General features: G+C 54.5%; 9 protein-coding genes across 9 annotated transcripts; 5 read left to right on the top strand and 4 right to left on the bottom strand.

Moving 5' to 3' along the window:
• Positions 1–739: 739 nt before the first annotated feature.
• On the bottom strand, positions 740–2268 carry BDY24DRAFT_369394 (uncharacterized protein; the record flags this gene model as incomplete). The annotated part of the gene is made up of 3 exons (XM_076638059.1): positions 740–949; positions 1089–1446; positions 1559–2268. The coding sequence occupies 3 exons, from the start codon at positions 2266–2268 to the stop codon at positions 740–742; spliced, it is 1278 nt and encodes a 425-aa protein (XP_076498262.1).
• Positions 2269–2684: 416 nt separating this feature from the next.
• QRI1 (UDP-N-acetylglucosamine diphosphorylase) lies at positions 2685–4697 on the top strand (the record flags this gene model as incomplete). Its single annotated transcript, XM_076643222.1, has 2 exons — positions 2685–3675; positions 3811–4697. The coding sequence occupies 2 exons, from the start codon at positions 2685–2687 to the stop codon at positions 4695–4697; spliced, it is 1878 nt and encodes a 625-aa protein (XP_076498261.1).
• A 583-nt stretch (positions 4698–5280) lies between these two features.
• On the top strand, positions 5281–7146 carry BDY24DRAFT_283119 (uncharacterized protein). Its single transcript, XM_076636982.1, has 5 exons — positions 5281–5802; positions 5924–6277; positions 6356–6419; positions 6499–6623; positions 6742–7146. The coding sequence occupies exons 1-5, from the start codon at positions 5487–5489 to the stop codon at positions 6876–6878; spliced, it is 996 nt and encodes a 331-aa protein (XP_076498260.1). The 5' UTR covers positions 5281–5486; the 3' UTR covers positions 6879–7146.
• Positions 7147–7152: 6 nt separating this feature from the next.
• On the bottom strand, positions 7153–8295 carry BDY24DRAFT_383694 (uncharacterized protein). The gene is made up of 4 exons (XM_076639707.1): positions 7965–8295; positions 7782–7856; positions 7402–7674; positions 7153–7307 (listed from the first exon to the last, which is right to left on the bottom strand). Exons 1-3 carry the CDS (start codon positions 8225–8227, stop codon positions 7605–7607), a joined length of 408 nt encoding a protein of 135 aa, XP_076498259.1. The 5' UTR covers positions 8228–8295; the 3' UTR covers positions 7153–7307; positions 7402–7604.
• Positions 8296–8469: 174 nt separating this feature from the next.
• Positions 8470–10703, bottom strand: BDY24DRAFT_440048 (uncharacterized protein). Its single transcript, XM_076644489.1, has 2 exons — positions 10288–10703; positions 8470–10183 (listed from the first exon to the last, which is right to left on the bottom strand). Exons 1-2 carry the CDS (start codon positions 10295–10297, stop codon positions 8853–8855), a joined length of 1341 nt encoding a protein of 446 aa, XP_076498258.1. The 5' UTR covers positions 10298–10703; the 3' UTR covers positions 8470–8852.
• A 480-nt stretch (positions 10704–11183) lies between these two features.
• Positions 11184–13762, top strand: BDY24DRAFT_338691 (MFS transporter; the record flags this gene model as incomplete). Its single annotated transcript, XM_076637343.1, has 13 exons — positions 11184–11311; positions 11391–11454; positions 11566–11666; positions 11747–11814; positions 11898–11989; positions 12069–12149; positions 12262–12564; positions 12654–12821; positions 12924–13001; positions 13130–13209; positions 13295–13394; positions 13494–13595; positions 13688–13762. The coding sequence occupies 13 exons, from the start codon at positions 11184–11186 to the stop codon at positions 13760–13762; spliced, it is 1440 nt and encodes a 479-aa protein (XP_076498257.1).
• A 453-nt stretch (positions 13763–14215) lies between these two features.
• Positions 14216–15374, top strand: RTS3 (Rts3p). The gene is made up of 4 exons (XM_076639706.1): positions 14216–14240; positions 14314–14523; positions 14605–14652; positions 14972–15374. Exons 1-4 carry the CDS (start codon positions 14226–14228, stop codon positions 15047–15049), a joined length of 351 nt encoding a protein of 116 aa, XP_076498256.1. The 5' UTR covers positions 14216–14225; the 3' UTR covers positions 15050–15374.
• Positions 15227–16453, top strand: BDY24DRAFT_383674 (uncharacterized protein). Its single transcript, XM_076639705.1, has 3 exons — positions 15227–15382; positions 15494–15553; positions 15617–16453. Exons 1-3 carry the CDS (start codon positions 15315–15317, stop codon positions 16119–16121), a joined length of 633 nt encoding a protein of 210 aa, XP_076498255.1. The 5' UTR covers positions 15227–15314; the 3' UTR covers positions 16122–16453.
• BDY24DRAFT_383668 (RNA-binding protein) lies at positions 16438–19566 on the bottom strand. Its single transcript, XM_076639704.1, has 14 exons — positions 19417–19566; positions 19162–19265; positions 18866–18909; positions 18756–18764; positions 18629–18679; positions 18376–18517; positions 17780–17853; positions 17633–17701; positions 17528–17555; positions 17403–17452; positions 17224–17313; positions 17081–17158; positions 16906–16995; positions 16438–16762 (listed from the first exon to the last, which is right to left on the bottom strand). The coding sequence occupies exons 1-14, from the start codon at positions 19451–19453 to the stop codon at positions 16600–16602; spliced, it is 1029 nt and encodes a 342-aa protein (XP_076498254.1). The 5' UTR covers positions 19454–19566; the 3' UTR covers positions 16438–16599.
• Positions 19567–19893: the final 327 nt, after the last annotated feature.

Here is a 19893-nt window from a genome sequence, read left to right as displayed (position 1 = left end):
CCCCTCGATTCTAACGACGAACAAGCTCACCACGGTGAGGGAAGCCATGATGAAAATCCTCGTTTGAAGCTCTTCCGCTGGGGAAGTCTCGAAGTGAGCAGGCCTGGCCAGATGCGTGAGGGCGACGGAGAGGAGGAGGAGGAGGACGTGAAGGGCGTTTCGAAGGTAAGGGAGGAGAGCAGACATGCTGAACGTTCGATCGTAGAGATGGAAGAGGAATTGGAAGTAGAAGAAGTGGGAAAGGAGGGTGGGTAGGATAGGGTGTAGGGGAAGAGGGAGGGGGGCTGAAAGACCAAGAAGGCCTCAGGTCTCGATGATCCGATCCCAAGTCGCAGCGCATCCGACCCGATTTGCCCTGATTGATTCACTTCCCCAGCCGTCCCCTTCGTCGGATGTGTTTCTTCCGGAAGATTCAATGAAAAGAACAATGAAAACGGGCTGTCTTGCAGAAGAAGGGGGCCAAGAGAAACGGTCCACACTTCAGATCGATTCGAAGAAATTTCCCTCTAAACGGGTCCTTTTCCTCAGCTTCACAGTGGTAGACTTTTTGAAAGCTGAAGGGGTCGTATAGAAGATCTGTTTTATAGGACCTCAAGCGACTCTCTCAAACCCTCGCTCTTCCCGTCCGCGTCTTCAGATCCGACGAGACTTAGGCTCAGCTGGCCGCTCGTGAGTCTCGGAACTAGATACCCTATACCCAACTCTACAAAGCAACTGCCGCATTCTCCTCTAGACTCGTTCAAACTAAATCCTCTCCCCAACTCCCACCAAATTCCAAGCCTCCTCGATCCGTCTCTCCCATCCAAACCTGCTCCCACTCTCCCACCACGGGCCAACGACGCGTGAAAGCTTGGATCCGAGTGAGAGAAGAGAAGGATTCGAGTGCGAAGCGTTCGGAGGTGAGAGAGTGACCGGTGGAAAGAGGGCAGGAGAGGGGGATGAAGGTCGGCTGAGGGAGAGGGAGGGCGAACGCGTTGGGCGAGGGAGTCAGTTCGAGAAATCGAGTGAGAGACGAGTGAAGGGATAATCGGAGAGAGCCCCAACGATACCCTGATGTTCTAAATAAAACTGAGAGACCGTCCACTCACAGGATCAGCCTGACTCTCAACCAAAACCTTCCTTCGTCCCCATCCTTCGACCGCTTCGATCCTCACCCTCCCTTCACTCGCAAACCTCTCAACCTTCAACCAAGGACTCCAACCGAGAAAGCGGAGAGTGAAAGGAGGTCGGAAGTCCCATGCGATGTTGAGAGATGGAATGCGGAGACCGAAGAGGTAGGCTTCCATGGGGAGGGTGAGGAAAGGGAGGGAGGGGAGGGGAGGTGGGAGGAGTCCTCCTGCGAGAGCGAAGGAGAAGGCGGAGGACGGAAGAGGTGAGGGTGAGAATGAGGATGAGACGGGTGAGAGAGCTTGAAGCCAGATCCATGAGGGAGGGAAGGTCGTTCCCCTGCGAAGGTGAGCAAAGAGGGAAAAGAGACGTGGGTCAGACCAAACGGAGGAGCGCCGTGTCGAGAAACGTTCCGAACGGCTGAAGGCGAAGCAAGAGCAAGTTGACTCACCAGTTCTTCTCTATATGAGCAATTCCTTTTCCCTCGAACCCAGAACGAACCCTTCCCTCTCGATCCTGTCCCTCAGACTCCTTCTCATCGTCATCCAACGACGCGTTGACGACCCGCCACTTCGCTTCGCTCCCTGAGCTCTGTACGAGCCAGTGAAGAGGTAGAAGACCCTTCAGGTGCGCTATCCACCCTTCAGGCCCTCCGTTGGGTACTCCTTCCGTCCACGGAACTCGATTCGAAGTGGTAAGAACGAGCTTCTTCCTCTTTGAGTTGAGCTCGAACTCGAGCGAGTGAGTCGTGGTTCCTCCGTCCTTGGATGGTTCCGAAACGAGAGATCCTACTCCTGGAGCTGTGAGAGTGAAACCTTGTTGGGAGTCGAGGGAGAGAGGTTGGAGGATTGTTTCGAGGGGAGGAGGGAAGAGGTCGACGTCCCAGCGTTGAGGAGAAGAGGAGGAGGAGGAGGAGGAGGAGGAGGAGGGAGGAGGGAACGGGTTCCAGGAAACGTGGACCATGGACGGACGAACGCTCGCTCCTCGAACGTGACAGATAATAAGGACGAGAGATCCGTGAGGGGAGAGGACTCGAGTATAGATTCCATCGAAGGCTGCTGAAGGGTGAGGAGGGAAGGAGGGCTGAAGGGGAGATCGCCAGAGTCGAGCGAGGAGGAGAGCGATGAAAGGGGAGGAGAGGAGAGCTGTTCGAAGGAGCATCTCGAGGAAATCTATAGACGGTGGTCGCTCTGTGTATCTTCAGTCCTTCCTGCTATACAAGGAAGTGGCGGTTTGGAGGGAAACCATCGCGAAAGAGACACGAATGATCGTCATCGAATCTGAGCTCGAACTTCGAGAAAAGAAAGCAGGGTACCGACGTCTCCTTCTCCTTCTCCTTCAACCAGAACAAGCTCAATCTTCTCAAAAGAGACGCATACATCCCCCTTCCGAACGCCTTCCGTCGACTTTTCTCTACAAAAGAGCAGCCGTTCCACCGCTCTCAAGCCTCCCTTCCCTCGCCTCATCACATCGAACGGACGACCCCCTTTCACCTTCCCTCGGCAGCCTCTCTTTCTCTCTCTTTTCACCCCTTCTCCCTCCCAACCACCATCGTCACCACCTCCCTTTCACCCACCATGTCCTCCTCTCCTTCCTACGAGGCTCTCAAAGCTCGATACGAGGCCGCCAACCAAGGACACCTCCTCTCGTTCTACTCCTCCCTCCCTCCTTCCGACCAAGCGTCCCTCCTCCAGCAACTCGCAGATCTCGACGTCGAGAGGGTCAACAGGATCTACGTCAAGGCCATCGAATCCGAACAAGGGATCACTCCCAAGAACAGTCCTAGACTCAAGAAGACGACTCTCGTAGAGACAGGGACGCTCGAGAGAGTGAGGAGGGAGAGGAGCGAGAGCTTGAGCGAGAGGGAGCTCGAAGGAGGTGTCAACGCTTTGTCCTTCTCAGAGTTCGGAACCAAATCAACTCCTACTACTACTACGGAGGAGAGCGTCGTCGTCCAGGTCAAGGAGGTCGCAGAATCCTTTGGAGCCAAGCTCCTCAATGGCGTAGGAGCTCTCGTCGGTACCATCACAGGAACCTCCTCCTCTTCCTCGCCTGCCACCAACAACCACTCCTCCTCCTCCTCCCCAGTCAAAGCCACCATCGACGAGTCCAACGGTCTCCTCACCACTCCCTCTCCCACTCCTCCTCCTCACGTCGACGAATCGGACGACATTGAACCTCTCCCAGCGTCGTGCGCCGCTTCGGTTCTCACCTCCCCTTCCCTCACCGCCTCGTGGCGTACAACAGGTCTCGAAGCCATCGCTCAGTCCCAGGTCGCCGTTCTTCTCATGGCTGGAGGTCAAGGAACTCGACTCGGATCCTCAGCTCCCAAGGGATGCTTCGACATCGGACTGCCCTCCAGCAAGACGCTCTTCCAGTACCAAGCGGAGAGAATCAGGAGGTTGGAGGAGGTCGCTAGGAAGGAGGTTGGAGGAGAGAAAGGGAAGAAGGCGACCATTACGTGGTTCGTCATGACGAGTGGACCTACGAGAGTCGAGACGGAAGCTTTCTTCAGGGAGAAGAACTTCTTCGGTCTTCAGGAGAAGGACGTGATCTTCTTCGAGCAAGGTGAGCTCTCGTTTCTTTCAGCCCTCGGTCTCTTTCTCTCGACTTTCTTCCTTCGAGCTCTATCTCGCAGCTTGAACTGACAAATTTCTTTGTCTACCTTTCTTCTACCTCTTCTCCACCCTCTTTCCTCATCAGGCGTCCTCCCCTGCCTCTCGGAATCCGGAAAGATCCTCCTCTCCTCGACGTCCTCCATCGCCCTCGCTCCAGACGGAAACGGAGGAGTCTACTCAGCCCTTCGACGTCCTCTCTCCCCTACCGACTCCCGAACCGTCGTCGGCATCATCGCTGAGCGAAAGATCGAGTACATCCACGCTTACGGAGTCGACAACTGTCTCGTTCGAGTCGCGGATCCCACCTTCGTCGGATACTGCATCACTCAGAAGGCTGAGTGCGGAGCCAAGGTCGTTCCCAAGACGGTCCCTACCGAATCCGTCGGAGTCGTCGCTAGGAAAGGAGGAGCGTTCGGAGTCGTCGAGTACACGGAACTTCCCAAGGCCAAAGCAGAGCAGAGGGACGCCAACGGAGAGCTCTCGTTCCGAGCTGCCAACATCGCCAACCACTTCTACACCACCACCTTCCTCAACGAGATCGACTCCTTCGAACCTCTCATGGCCTTCCACATCGCCAGGAAGAAGATCCCTACCGTCGACCTCGAAACCGGAGCCGCTCTTGCTCCCTCGTCGCCGAACGGGATGAAGCTCGAGATGTTCGTCTTCGACGTCTTCCCCTTCACGGAGACTCTCGCCGTCCTCGAGGTCGAGCGAGTCGAGGAGTTCTCGCCGCTCAAGAACGGGAAGGGATCGTCGTCGGACAACCAGGAGACGAGCAGGAGGGATCTGTTGGCTCAGCAGAAGAGGTGGATCGAGGCTGTCGGAGCCACCGTCGAGACCGGAGAGGACGTCGAGATCAGTCCCTTGGTCAGCTACGCTGGAGAGGGCTTGGAGGCGTTGAAGGGATTCGTGTTCAAGAAGGGAGGAGCTGTTGAGAGCTTAGACAAGGAGGCGTTGTCGAGCTTCGCCTAGAATCGCTCGTGAGTTTGGCTTTCCATTCCCGTCTCGTCTCTTATCATCTCTCGCAGTCACCAGAAGCTGACTCGCTCCCTCTTTCCTTTCCTCACTTCCGTCCTTTCAGTCTCCTAAACAGCCATCTCGCATCTCCTTCGTCTTCACCTCTCGACCCGCCCTCGCCGTCGCGTCTCATCGCACTACCCTCGCATCTTCTCTTCCTTTCTCCCATGGACATATACTCTTAGCCCTGGACTCTCTTCGTACACTAGAAACGCCCAGTCTCTCTCCTCTCTCTCGTTTCGTAGTTTTGCTTTCGTTTCCCTTGCTTTCTCTCCCTCGCCTCGCCTTCGCCCCAACGCATCCCTCTTCTTTGTTCCCTCTTTATTTTCCATAGCATCTCACCCTCTCCAGCAAGCTTTCCTTCTCCCATTCACATATCTTTGCTTACGAGCCGAACGCTCTCTCTATCTCCCTTCCCTGGTAGTGTAGAGCCCGGACAATCTTCTCTCCCCCACCTCTTTCTCTCCCACCTCTTCCGTTTTCTTTTGTTTGCTTCCGATTCCCGTCGTACACCAGTATTTGCTTTTCTTTGTTTCTCTTCTAGTACCATCGCATTTTTCTCCGTCTCGACCACGCCACTCTACCGAAAGGAACGGAGAGAGGAACGGATTCAGGGGTCAGGGCGGTTTCGGATCGGAAGCCAAATGCTTTGGTCGCCTCTTTTCGACTTCTGCTCCCAACCCCCATCTTCTTCCTTCCCCCCTCCTCCTCCTTTTCCCTCTCCCACTCTTACGGACGCTCAAGATGCCCGCCCTCCTCTACCACCTCCGAAACACCCTCCACCTCCTCCTACTCGTCTCGTCGGTCGTCCTCACCCATCTCTCTCGACCAGCTCACTTTGAGACCTCTCCGGCAGAAGAGCTTCAAACGAGGATCTTCATCATGGCTTCCTTCACCATCGTGAGCTTGTTCGTCGTTAGGATCGAAGAGTTGTTTGTACAGGAGGGAGAGGAAGAGGAGGGAGAGGTGGGAGGGACGGGAGCAGAGCTGAGGGAAACCAGGAACGACTTGGTTTGGTTGGAAGGGGTGGTCGGTTCTGTTGGGTCTGGATGGTGGGTAGGTGAGTTTTCTGTTGGTTTGGATCTCTACTGCACTCTAAAGCAGAGTTTTGAAGAAGGGAAGAACGAGAAAAGAACGACGAACTGACCATGAGCGATGCGCGTCCTTTTTTATCGTCTCAGCCTTCGTCCTTCATCTCCTCTTCAAGATCGACACCACTTCCGTTCGACCTGTCTTCCTCATTGGATCCTACACTATCGGCGCTCTCTCCACGTTGAGCTTCGTGGTCTTTCTCCTCGATCTCTTCTCGGACGGGGAGGACGAGGAGGAGGGACGACGCGTCGAGAAGGCGGACGAGGAGAAGGCCGCTGCTCTCGTAGGGAACAGGAAGAAGGTTGTGTTTGGAGCGGATCTGGTAAACAGAAGTGAAGAGGGCGCTCCATGCTTCTTTGAGGTCGTGGGGTGGGCGTTCCTTGTGAGCTGGAGCGTCGCGTGTGCGTTCGTCTCGATTCGTTGGACGGTCGCTTCTGGATTTGGTTAGTCTTCCCTCCTCGCTGTTCAAAAATCAATCGATAAGCACTGGCACTGATCTGTTCCTGGAATCAAATTTACAGGCTCTCCCGCCCACCTCTTCGTCTTGCCTTCGATCCTCGAGATTCTCCTCGTTTTTCGACCCCGGTGAGTTGAGCGTTGCGTTTTTCGAATCCATTTCCTGGTCTCCTTTCGATTCCTTACTGACAAAGCTTCTCTCTCGCAGAAACCAACACTACTCGATCCACCTCTTCACCACTTCGATCATCTACATCCTTCACTCCTACGCGACGGCTCAGTACACTCTCTTCTACCTCAAGCTGACTCCTCTTTGCGACGCCTTGCGAGCTTGTAAGTGGATCCTTCCCTCGTTTTGAGGATCCTGGTCCACAGGAGATCGGTAGATCAACCTTCGCTGACTCTTCATTCCTTTCTCTCTCCTCGTCCCCATCCCCGCTCATCGAACCAGCTCGATACACGACGCCGCTGCCCTGCCATCTTTCCGGCTCCGTCTACGTCCTCTCCTACGTCGCTCTCATGTGCATTGTCTTTAGATTACTTTGGCTTCATTCCACTCGGCCTAGACAAGCAGTCATTGCATCGTAGCTTTCTTCGGGACAGCGGTGGACGGGAGACGATGACCTCGTTCTTTTTTCTTTTCATGTTATTTGAACGGCTGAATTTTCAGCGCTGAAAATACATCTACTCGCTTTCGGGCCTACAAATCTACTGGTCCTTCTGCTCACCTCTCATCTGCTCGATCGGAAGACGTCTTCGTTCAGGCGAGCTGAAACGAGGTGGGAGAATCAGGCGCGCGACTCCGACTCCTTCTCTGCCTGCAGAAGAATCAAGGGTAATTTTTTCAATCTTTCCGGTTGGAATTCTGCCTGCTCTGAAGCTGAATCATCGAATATGTAGCTAGTCAAAGCCCGCGAAAGACCTGGGTGGAAGCTGATCCTGAGATCGGCTCCCATCGTCCTTTCCTCCCACGTTCCTTCTCGACGAGAGTTTCAAAGTAAGACGAAGTTTGAAGAGCTACAGAAAAGTCATCAGAAGAAAGGAGACGTCAGCTCAAGTAGATGATAAGAAAGCAAGCGAGCTGTACGACTAGGAGGAGCGATGGACGTACCCTCGTCGTCTCGGATCTCGACGTCGACCCTCGAGCGAAGCTGACCAGGGTCTGAGACTAGAGCGACGGAATTCCCGTCCTAGCAAAGAATGTGCTGGGTATCTCGAAGTTTGCGACTTGACGAGACGTTCTTGTCAATGGCATGAGGAGGAGAGGTCGCTGAGGACGGGAGGGAGGGAAGGTCGAGGAAGGAGGAGGCGAGCTCAATGGTTGAGTCGGAAGGGTTCCCTTTTGAGCGGCTTGACAGTATCCCAGGGCTGTCCTTTCGGAAGTCTACATCGTGAGAGAAGGAATGAAACGTTCGGGGAGTCAGCGAAGAGGGGGAGATGGGGGAGAAGGAGCGAAAGCAGGGAGGGAAGAGAGCAGAAGGGAGGACTCACGGCTGATCTGTTGGAAAGACTCCATCGTTGTTCATCAGCACCTTCGAGACGTCTACTGCTGGCATCCCAGGGCATCTAATGACCGCGTAAAGAGAAAGAGATGGAATATTTTGATCAGCTGGGAAGCTTGAGAGAAGGAAGGGAATCGAGGGAAGGAGGAGATGACTGGGTCTTCGAGCTCACTTTCTAAAGACCCTAGGAACAGGATAGCAAGTGACAGTTCCTCCAGGAAGACGTGCTCCAGTCTTCGGATCGTACCTGAAGTGAGGCTGGCAAGCGAACTGAACGATGTCGTACATTGGGCAGTGAGGATGTTTCCGGAAGCTTGCGCCCTTTGAGCTCGAAGGGGAGGAAGAGGAGGACCCGGGGGAGTCTTTGTTTCGATGCGAGGGAGGGGTTGGAGGGGAGATGATGGTGATGGCACTGGGGTTGGCTGAGGTGGTCATGATGGAGAAAGGTGGGAGGGAGGGAGACGTCGTTGGGAGGAAGGGAAGGAAGTGAGCGAGCTCACACGATGAAGGGCGATTTAAAAGATAAAAATGCACCTTACGTCTCACTTCGAGCGATCCAAGAACCATGTCAACAGAGACGGCCCTTTCCCTACACCGTTTTCGCCAGGGCGAAAGTAAGGAAAGCAAAGGGAAGGACAGTCTCAGACGACGAGGATGAGACGCGTCGACGCCGTTTCCCTCGATCTCTTCAGCCTAGATTCCGTCCCGTTGAGTGAGCAAAACTTACTGGATCTCGTCCCATTCAATGATCTGCTCCCTACGAGCTCTTGATTCTGCGTCTTCACTCGCATCTTCCTTTCCCCTCGTCCTCTCTCGATCTCCCTCTCCTCACCACCTTCTCGCTCGGTTGCATTGGTTTCGCTTCCTTCCTTCTCTTCAGAGGTGAGACGCAGATACATCGTTCAAGACATTATGTATTAGTGAGAGCAGTACGCAAGGGAGCAGAGCAAGAGAGGAGAACATGTCGTAAAGACGTAAAGAAAGCAGAATCGAGAACGAAACAAAGCGAAAAGGTAAACAAACGAACCGAAAACAGAATCAGCGACCCTCCTCGACCTCCTCACAGAGCCCTCCCAACATTTTCCCTCCCGTGATCCAGAAACAACCCCGGCAGCGACCCTCTCTTTGGCAACGACCTCCCACTGCTCCTCGAACTCGTGCTGCTCCTGCTCGACGACGACGACTTGGAACTGGTGCTGGACCTGACCGAGGGAGTTCGAGTAGGTGAGGTAGGAGGGGAAGGTGCGGCTCTGAAAGGTAGGAAGTCGGTTGGTGGGTTGGGAGAGGAAGAGGGTCTGTTGAGAGAGGGACCGCGATTGGAAGAGAACGACGAGGAGGGAGAAGATTGGGAGGCGAAGGGATGAGGTTTTGAGGAGGGAGGTGGCGTGGAAATGTGTTTGGAACGAAGAGATGGGCGATTCGGTGGTGGTGGTGGTGGTGGTGGGGAGTTTGGGAGCCCGAACGAGGGGAGGTGGAAGGATGAGGACGAGGAGCGTTTGGAGGAGGTCGACGCGTTCGAGCGAAGTCGCGTTGGTTCGTCTTCGTCAAAGTCCCGTTCGGCAAAGAGGTCTCTCGACGGAGATGGAGGTGTCCGGAGAGTTTCGTCGTCCGATTGATCTCTCCAGGGAGTTGATGGAGTACGAGGAGAGGCGTAGGAGGAGGAGGGAGAAGTCCATTGCGACGAGGAGGACGACGAGGAGAGAGGAGGTGGGGAGGTCGGTGGGAGAGGAAAGGAGGATGGATCTATGAAGTTGAGTGGAGTTGGCTTTTTGGAGGGGGTTTTGATGAGTGGGGAGGAAGTTGCGAAAGGGTGGCGGGAATGAGGAGGAGGGGACGAGGGAAGAGGAGGAGGAGGAGAGGTCGAGGTTGGAACCACGAAGTTGAAGCCGTCGAGGAGGGAGGGAGGTGGAGGAGGTATAGCCGAGAAGCCCGTTTCGCTCAAGAGAGTTGAAAGCAGGTCATCGAGGAAACTTTCCGGTCGGAAGTCGTCCAAAGACGAGCTTCCCTCGTTGTTGTCTCCCTCCACGGGCTCGCCTCCTTCGACCCCCTCCGCTTCCTCCTCCTCCTCCTCATCGTCATTATCGTCCTCGAAGAAGGAAGACTGAGCTGCTCTGATCTGCCACGTCTTCGTCCTCTCTTCGAGATCTATCTCTTCGAATTCCTCCCGCTCGCACGAGCTCCAGCCCTCCGCTCCGACCTCCTCTGGAACGGTCCAGAGTCCTGAAGCTGCTGGGTCGACAGGTTTGATCCAACGAAGGAGCCTCTTGCGAGGGGGTGGGATAACGAGACTGTAGCGATTGGGGATGGAGGAGGAGCTCTCATCCTGCTGAAGGAAGGGGGTGGAGGGAGAGGGAGGAGAGGGAGCAGGTCGACTCGGTTGAGGGAGGAAGTCTAGTTTTTTTCAGGGAGAGGAAGAGGGCAGAGAGAGTCAGTCAGCATGGACGTCAAAGGCAGAAAGGGAGGTCGGATTGTTCTTCAGGTCAATAATGACTCACAGAGATCCATTGCCGGTGTCGCGGACGTCGAAGAAGGGGAGGGAAGGAAGAGAGTTGAGCTCGAGAGATCTGCGGTAGTGTTGAAGGGAGAAGAAAGAGAGGCGAAAACTTCCGTGAGTCGGTTAGCTGTCTCGTCCGAAACCCAGGGATTGTTTCCATGTGGCGAGAGAACAAAGGAAGGAAGGAACAAGGGAAGAGGAGAGAGGGAGGAGAGAGAAGATGAAAGGGAGGTTCGGAAAGAACAACGTCTGGTGGCGTTCCTTTTCGGTCTCGGTCGATCGAGAAAGACCCAAGCAGTTTCTCAGCCCACCCTCTCGCGTCTTCAAACCACGACGGTCGTTTCTGGGAGGAAACTCTCACTCATCGCTGATCCTCGTATTATATAGACTTCTGCAGGATAAACCTTTCACCGAGCCATCATTTCGATTGGATGAGTAGACTTCCGCGTTCTTCCGAGGCGACCCTCGGTCTGTTCAGAACTCAACTCGTCGACAGCCGCTTTCTCGCTCGAAATGGAGGTCGGTCATCTATGATGGGGTTGAATTTTGTCTGACCTTGCTAGTTTGCACTCAACTACATCCCCCTTACCAACACCACCTTCCTCCCTTCTGGCCTCAACCACTTCTCAAACCATGCCTCACTCCCACGAGCACACCAACCCTCCTCCGACGACGGTCCCTGATCTTCACCTCGTCTCGAGTCGAGCTTCCTCCCACATCCACCACCCCCTTCGAGGATTAGATGCTCTTAATTTCCCCGCTACTACGACCTCAGGACCTCAACGAACCGACGAGTACATTGCCGAGACGGAAGCTGGATTTCTCTCGCCTGACGAGGAGGAGGGAGAGGACGAGGCAGCGAACGCTTCTCCTTCGCCAACCGTTGTAGGAGAGAAGATGAAGCCCACTCCCGAAGGACTTACCCTCTCTCAGTCGAGAAGGGAGAAGGCTCTCGATGTCAAGATCGTAACGTGGAAGGAGAACGATCCTGACGATCCTAGGAACTGGGGGTTCGGAATCAAGTGGTGAGTCGAAGACGCGCGACCTTCCTCGTTTCGCTTCTTCGTTTCGACGTTCTGACCTTTCCTCTTCACCTCTTTTCAGGTTCCGAACTGTCATCGTCTCCTACACCTGTTTCGTCGTCGCCATGGGAAGTTCTCTCGTCGTTGTAAGTACCGAAAACATCCTCATTTTAGATCAGAAACTCTCGTACCTTCCGAACGCGAGAGCTCACTGACTTTCCTCCCCCTCCTTTCGTTCTTCCTTCCCTTCCCTCCAGATGGACATGGAGAAGTCCGCCGCCGAATTCAACGTCTCCATAGATGTCATTCACTTGACCGTCGCTGTCTTCGTCTTCGGTTTTGGTATCGGTCCTCTGCTGTGAGTTTCGGGTTCGATCTTCCAAACCCTTTCCTTTTTTTTGCGGCTGCTGACCTTCGACTCCTTCTCGTCCATTCTAGGTTTTCCCCACTGTCTGAGATCTTTGGAAGACGTCCCATCATCGTTGTTTCCATGGGACTCTACTTCAGTGAGTTTGACAGTCTAGTGTTCGAGCGGAGAGCAAGAAGAGACGCGATGTTGACTTCTCCGTTCCCTTTTTCTCTCTCTCAGTCTTCACCTTCCCTTCCGCCTTCGCTCAGAACGCTGCTACCCTCGTCGTTGGACGTGCTATTGCAGGTCTCGCTGCTTCTGCTCCCATGACCGTACGTCTATATTCCCAACCTCTACAAGCTCGTCCGACGCGGCGGGCTGACCTTTCTTCTTCTCTCGTTCCTCTCCCAGGTCATTGGAGGTTGCATCGCCGATATGTGGGAAGCTCGTGAACGTGGATGGCCTATGGCTGCCTTCTCCGGTACTCTCTTCGTGAGTCTTTTTCCCCTCATCCTTCGTTCGCTTTCGAGAAGCGACGGAAAACAACAACGAAAACTGACCGCGTCGCGTCGCGTATCCTCCTTTCTTTCCTTCTCCTCCCCAGGTCGGTCCCTGCCTCGGACCCATCATCGCCGGATACCTCACCGTTGAAGGTTGGAGAGCCAACTACTATTTGTTGCTCGGTCTTGCAGGAAGTGCCACCCTCGCTCCTTACCTCTTCCTCCCGGAAACCTACGCCGTCGTCCTCCTTCGACGACGCGCCATCGCCCTTCGAAAGGAAACCGGAGACGAAGGATTCATGACCACCCAGGAGAGGTTCAGAAAACCTTTCGCTGAAGTCATGAAGACGAGTCTTATCCGACCTCTTCAGCTGTTGGTCACGGAGCCTATCATTTTCCTTTTCTCGGTGAGTTTCCGCGGCCTTGCTCTCTCTCTCTCTCTCTCGAGACGCGACGTGATGCTGATTCCTCGCTCTTGCTTCGATGATCCTTGCAGCTCTACCTCTCCCTCATCTACGCCCTGCTGTACCTGCTCTTCTTCGCCATTCCCGTAGTGTTCCAGGAGGTGCACCACTGGTCCAGAGGATCCACCGGACTCGCTTTCATCGCCGTCCTCTTGGGGATGCTGGGATGCTTTGCTACTCTTATTGTTTGGCAGTCCAAGGTCAGTGCTCCTTCCCTACTTCACCTCGAATGATTCTAAGGAACTGACGCGTCCTTTTGTTCCCTTTCCGTTCCACAGTACTTCGACCGAGTCGACGACGAGTACGTCGCAGCTGGAAAGCCCAACGCTCCTCCTGAAGCTCGTCTCCCGTCTATGATGGTCGGTTCTATCACTTTGCCTGTGAGTATTTCTCCCTTTTTCCCCTTCTCTGCTCGTTCGCTTTCCCTGCGCGTTCGTTCCTCCCTCCTCGCTCTCGCCCTCCGTCCTGACCCTCTCCTCCCCCTCTCTTTCTCCAAAAAAAAAAACAGATCGGTTTCTTCATCCTCGCCTGGTGCACCTACGAAGACGTTCACTGGATCGGAGCTGCTATCGGATGTGCCATCTTCGGGTGAGTCTCACCTTTCCTCTCTTCCCTCTCTCTCTCTCTCTCTTTCCACGACGCGTTCGTGCTCACCTTCTTCCGTTCGCCTCAGATTCTCCATGATCGGAGTCTACGTCGGAGCCAACTCCTACATCGTCGATGCCTTCCCCGAATGGGCTTCTTCAGCTATGGCGGCCAAGACGTTGATCTCTGTGCGTTTCCGTCGTCTCTCCCTTTTCTCTCTCCTTTCCCCCGAGCGAGCGTCCGAACTAACTCGTCGTTTTCTTTCGTTGTCGTCCACTTTTTAACAGCGTCTCTGCGGAGGAGCCATCCCCATGTTCGTGGATCGAATGTACCACTCCAGGATGGGTCCCCGTTGGTCGTCTTGCTTGCTAGCGTTCATTTCTTTGGCCGTGAGTCGTTCCCGTCCTCTTTCTTGGTCGTTCTCCCTCCTTTTGTGGAGAGCTGACTCTGACTCTCTCCTTCTTCTGCTTCTTCTTTTTAGATGATGCCCATCCCGTTCGTCTTCTTCAAGTACGGAGCGAGGATCAGGGCTGCTTCCAAGAGGAGTTCGGAGTAGCAGGATTTCTGAGTCGACGCGTCGTTTGTTTTTGTTTTCGTTTTCTTCTCGTTATTTTTGTTTACCTTTTCGTTGGCTTCCTTTGGTTCCCGAGCTTAAAAACCACCCCTTTTAGATTTTAATTTTACTTATCATGTATACTTTACTTGACCTGTTTCAGTGCGGATTTAGAGAGAAGTGAGATAGATAGACTAGGAGAGGGGAAAGGAAGAGAGCGACGGCAGAGCGGAGAAGCGAGAAGGTGACTGACTAGAAGAAACCTTGCACAGAGATTCGAGCTCGAGGACAGTTCTTTCTTATATAAGGCTCTTTATAAAGAACGAGCAAGAGTGAACAAAGGACAAGAAAGAAGGAAAGCAAGAAAAGGAGGGAGAAGGACGAAACTCGTTAACACCTCCTGACCACCACATCTCTCCCTCCCTCTTCCATCCTCCCTTCCTCCCTCCCTCCCTGCCTCACGAAAATGATGGATCCCCTCGCAAGTCCCGCTTCCTCCTCCCTCTCTCTCATCTGTACCCCTCCCTAACTCTCTTCCCTCTCTCTCTACCCAGGACCCGCCCACTCCTTCTCACCCTTCCCTCCTCCATCGGCTCTCCTCCTCCTCCACCTCCTCCTCCTCCTCTCGGCCCACGCACGTCGTCGGCGCTCAAGACGACGGCGGTCCGACTCGTTTCCGTCGAACGAGCTCCTCTAGCAACTCTGTTTTGAGACTCGATAAGGAAGAGATTAGGGAGAGGGAGATGTTGGTTAATGAGTACGAGGTCAGTTTAGTTGAGCTTTCTTGTCCAACCAAGGGAGGGGAGGGGGAGCTTGAAGCTGATGGGTTTGGGTTAATGGCACAGGCTGAAGAGGAGAGATTGGTTAATGTTCTTGGGAGGAGGATGGAGGAGGTGAGTTTGATTCGGTTTTGGGGTAGTTAGACCGAAAGGGAGAGGCGGGAGAGGGAGGGAAGGGGGAGGTGAGCAGGTGGAGCGAGGAGAGTCGACCGTCGGGACGTCGGAGCTCGCAGCGATAAGATAAGATCTTCTCTCGGGATCTCATTCTACGAGCTGGGATCTTTCACGGCTGGACGGGGATTGGGCGAAGGGATGGAAGGGGACGAGAGGGAGCTGAAGGAGAGCGAGGAGGATTGAGCTCTCGCACGTTCCACTGACGCTTCCTTTCCTCGTTTCGTTTCGTTTTTTTGCTTCGTATTTCCGAACTCTCCAGCTCCGATCAGAGAACACGACTCTTCACAACACCATGGAAGGAGAATCCGAAGCTGTCGTGAACAAGTTGCAACGGTGAGTGTTTCCATCTTTCTCACCTTTTCCTCCTCCCTTTTCGCCCGTCTTTCTCTCTCGTTCTCCTTCTTCTTGACGCTCGCTCCTCTTGACTCTTCTACAGCCAACTCCAAACGCTCCAAGCCCAAATCGCTTCCCTCTCCCCTCAATCTCAAACCCAACCTCCATCCCAATCCACCATCCCTCCCCTCTCGCCCTCCATCTTCCCTCCCGCCGCCAACCTCGGAGCGTTTTCCCTGGCAGGAGGAGGAGGAGGAGGAGTGGATCCGATGCAGCCGACGGAGGAGAAGGTGCTCGAGGCGTTGAAGAGGGAGAATGAGAGTCTGAGGGGGAAGTTGTGAGTTATCACGCGTCGTTGCTCGTGCTTTCGTTGAGGGAATAGAGAGAGAGAGAGAGAGAGAGGGAAGAGCTGATTTGAGCTTTTTGTTTTGCTTAACCTTTATCTCAGGGCCGACGCCGAAAGAGGGTTCATCCATGTTTCAAGACTCAACGACGTCTATCGAGAAGAGTGCGTCTACGTCTCTCCGTTTTTCCCTCTCCGTTCTCTAACTAACACCACCCTCTCTTACAGATTAATTCAACACCGCACGACCCTCTCCCTCCCGCTCACCGACCTCATCGCCCCTCCACCCCCTCACTCGCCCGTGCCTTCCTTCTCCTCCTCTTCGTCCACCTCCAACCTCTTCACCCAACCCCTCCATCGTCGAACGTCCTCCTCCTCCTCCTCAGCCTCAACGAACCTCAGCCGTCCAAGAGTCTCTCGCTCTCCTGCTCCTTCCGGCTCCACTTCCACCTCAACAACGTCTACCTCCCCAGCTACCTCGAATCGAATCCCGCTCGCAAACCGACCCGCTTCAACCTCGCTCACCGGAGCAGGCTCGATGGACGTCGATCCAAACCCTGGGAGCTTCCACGCTGGAGCAGGAGGAGGACCGAGTCCGGAAGTCGAAAGGCGATTGAGTTTCGGCGCTGGAGCGGGAGGAGCGAGCGGAGGGAGGGTCGCGGAGAGGGGGTCGTTGAGGAGGAAGGAGAGCGTTGGGAATGGGAGTGTCGTGGAGGAGGAGGAGAGCTCGTAGGGTTCATAGGGTGGATGTTTTTTTTGAGAGTTGGGTTGGGGTTTGGGTGAGGTGAGGTGGGGAGGAGACGACGCGTTTGTTTCCGGTTGTTTTCGTGCCTCGTTCGACGAGTTTTTTTTTTGACTGGCAATCTCACTACTTAGGCACTCTGTATTACACCTAGTTTTCCTTTTTCCACGTTTCCTTTCGATTCGATTACTGTCTCTCTCTCTCTCTTTCTCTCTCCCCTTTCGTCGTCGACGCGTCGAAGTCCGGGAGCCGTCTCGCCTCGCAAAACAGAATAGACCTCAACGGCGTGGGTTCTGGCTGACTGCTATGTACACAAAAAGAAACTTCACATAGGATCCTCGAAATGAAAGAAGAGAAAGAGGAAGAGAAAAGACGAAGACGAAAGCAAAAGAGAAACGGCGTCGTCTCCAAACCGTCCAACCCAAACCTCCGACTCCATCCACCCTCGGCAAAGTCCACCACCCACGTTTTACTCCCATCCAGTAGGCTTCTCCCCACCTACAGCGGGGGACCTCGACCTCCTCCTCTCAACGGGAGCAGGGGATCGTTCCCTCCTGGCGGCGGGCTCGGGCTCTCGCCTTCGGTCGTCTCGTCGGTCGGGAGCTCCTCCTCGTCGGTCGTCGTATCGATCCCTGCAAGAGCAGCACGAGACGCAAAACAGCAGGGAACGAAGGTCAGTCAGCCAAAGGAGGGAAGAGAGGGAGAGGGGAAGGAGAGAGAAGGAAGGGAGGAGAAAGAGGGAGAGAGGGAGAGAGGGAGAGAGAGGGAAACGAACCTGTCGTCTCGTCGATCATCTCCCCTTCGGTCGTCTCGTCGGTCGTCGCCTCGCCTGTAGTACGAGGAAGAAGAAGAAGAGTAATAATCGCTTGACAGGGCGGAATCGAGAGTCAGTATGGTGTCCTAAAACTCTCCTCTCTTTCTTCGGAAGGAAGGAAACGAGCAAAACGTACCTGTCGTCGTATCGCCTCTCGTCCCTCCTGTAGTCGTCTCCTCGTCGATCGTCCCTCCTGGATGAGGAGTAGTAATCCCTGCGGCAGATAGTCAGCATGGTGTTCTCTTCTTTCCCCGTCGAAGAAGGAAAGAGAGGACTTGCCTGTCGTCTCCTCGTCGGTCGTAGTCTCGTCGGTCGTCCCTTCGATCGTAGCCTCGTCCGTCGTCCCTCCTAGCGGCGTAGGAGTAGTCCCTGAGGAAAAGAGAATCAGCATGGTCCTTACGAGTGGAAGGAGAGGGCAAGAAAGGAAGGAGGAAAAAAAGGCGAGGAACGCAGCTCACCTCTCGTCTCGTCGGTAGTCTCCTCCTCCGGCGGCTCCCTCCTCAGCGGCCTGAATTGGAAGAAAGAGAACGAAGGTCAGCACAAGAAGAGACCACGCCACCGCCAAAAGAAGAGATGGACGAACAGCGAGAACGACGGTGACGACGGATCCTCTGAAAAGATCGAGAGCGACGAAAAGGAAAGTGAGTTCGAGTTTCGAACGGAATGCGAGAAAGAAGGTGGTGCTCACCGAACAGACTGTCCGTCGAGCTTCTTGATGGCGTCTTCGGCATCAGCGAGGGAAGGGTACTCGATGATTCTAGGGAAGGGAACAAGAGAAGCAAGAGTCAGGGAACGCGTCGAAAGGAAGGGAGAGAAGGACGGAGGATCGACTCACCCTTGTCCCTCGTTGTCTCGGTCGACGTCGGCGAAGGAGACGGGTCCACCCTCTCGTCCGAAGTCTTTGAGATCCTATAGAAGTGGAAGAAGCGACCGTGGTGGGGAGAAGGGAAGATAAACCGTCAGGTCCGAAGGAAAGGCGGGAGGTCCTCGAGAGTGAAGCTCGTCCTGAGCGGCCAGACGTCCGCGAACGAGGAGCTGGACCAAGATGGATGGAGGTCGTGGAGAAGACGTTGGACCTGATGGGATCGACGTGCGCCGATCCTTCCGAGACGACTAGAGGGAAGGAGATGGGAGGAGGTCGAGACCGCTGAGGCTGCTACTTCGAATCCTGATCCTGAACGATTCACCAAGGAGACGAGAGGTTCCATCCACTCCAATCCCGACCGTTAGATCGTCGACCTGGGTTCTCCAACGACGACCAGTCGAACTCCTAGGTCTCCAGCGAGGAGGCAAGCTGCTTGTTCAGGTCCATCGAGGCGCTGTTCCTTCTCCTTCCCTTCCTCGAACGATACCTCCTCCTCCTCCAGCGGATTCGATCCGATCCCAGCGACCCAAAAGACGACGATGAAGGTGATGAAGATGGGTCCGTACCTGCCAGCTCATTCCGCTGCTGATTCCCTTGACGATAACTCGTCCTCGACCGGCTCGAGGAGGAACTCGAGAGGCAGAGGGAGGAGGTCCTCGGAATCGGTCGTCGAACCCTCCGCGGTCGCCGAAGCCACCTCGGGGAGGTCTGTAAGAAGGAAAGAAAGCAATGGAGGGGAGGAAGTCAGTTGCAGCTCGAGATAAGAGTAGGAAAGGGGGCGAAGGAGGAGGAAGAAGAGGAAGGAGGGGAGGAGCTCACCCGTCGTACATGTCTCGTCGTCGGGCCTCCTTAGCGGGCTCGAGGATGAGGCTGTTCGGAAAAGTAGGCAAGCGTAACTGATTAGCTGCTGATTGACTTCAGCAAGAAGAAGGGGACGTGGGCGTACTTCTCTCCACTGAAAAGGGACGCGAAGGGAAGAAGGGAAGGAAGGGTGAGGTCAGCGTGGGAGAAGAAAACAAGGAGAACAGCTAGGAGAACGAGAGCTGATAGACTTACAGAAGCTGCTCCCCGTTCTTCTCGGCGATGGCATCCTCAGCGTCCTAAGAAAGAGAAAGGGGAGGAGAAGGAGAAAGGAGGTCAGCGAGGTGTCGAGAGAAAAGAGACGAGATGGGTGAGCGAAGGCGAGCTCCAACGAGCTCTCCGTGTCCATCCAGCTTTCCGCAAGCTCCTGAAGTAATGCTCCCCTAGACCGAGACCAGCTGAGAGCTCCCAGTGGGGAAATGCTAGTCCTCAAGGAGACGAAGAGGAGAGAAACAGTGAGGCAGGGAAGGAGAAGGAGCATTTGAACTGACCTTGACGTTCTCAAACTCGACGAATCCGAAACCGTTCATGATTCTGACATCGGTCATGGTTCCGTACTTGTCGAAGAAGGTCTCGATGTCCCTTCGGGTAGCATCTACAGACGAAAACAGAGAGAAAGAGAGGAGGATGGTCAGCGGGACGTCTTTCCTTCCTTTCCTTCCCTTTCCTTTCCTTCGACCGATCCTCGTCTCTCCATCCTACCAGGCGACGACAGAGTGGGAGAAGATATAGAAGGGCGAACTGACCAGGAGCAAGTCGTCCAATATAGAGTCTTCGAGACATTTTGAAGTGAGTATGGGGAAGGGAAAGGGGGAAGGGAAGTGGTGAGAGGGAGGAGAGCGAAATCGAAACCGAGGCGAGGGAGGAGGACGGGACCACTCCTTCGCGACGAAACAGCGACTCGGGAAACCTCGAGAAAATCTTCCAGGGCTCATCACAGGATCTCTGGACGTTAAGGTGTCAACAGCGAGTTCACAAAGATGTTTTCTGGGCGAAAGGTCGTCCCCGGCTCTCCTCAGCCTATCCAACTACTATCCCGCTCTTCTCTTTCTCTTCCTCCTTTGAAAGGGTTCAATGCAAGTTCGTGAATGACGTTTCGTGAAGTTCAGTCCCATCTAACAAAATGGGACGATTAACTAAGAAGTGTAAGCTAGGGACGATGTTTTTGAGTTTCGAGAGCGAGGGAAAGCGAAGGCAGAGAAAAGAAGGTGAAAGCATGCGAA

This window comes from Mrakia frigida (assembly GCF_051309035.1).
Source record: "Mrakia frigida strain ATCC 22029 unplaced genomic scaffold BDY24scaffold_9, whole genome shotgun sequence".
In the NCBI taxonomy this organism is placed as follows: domain Eukaryota; kingdom Fungi; phylum Basidiomycota; class Tremellomycetes; order Cystofilobasidiales; family Mrakiaceae; genus Mrakia; species Mrakia frigida.
Note: the sequence above shows the minus strand (reverse complement) of the source record. Positions and strands in the feature narration are given on the sequence as shown.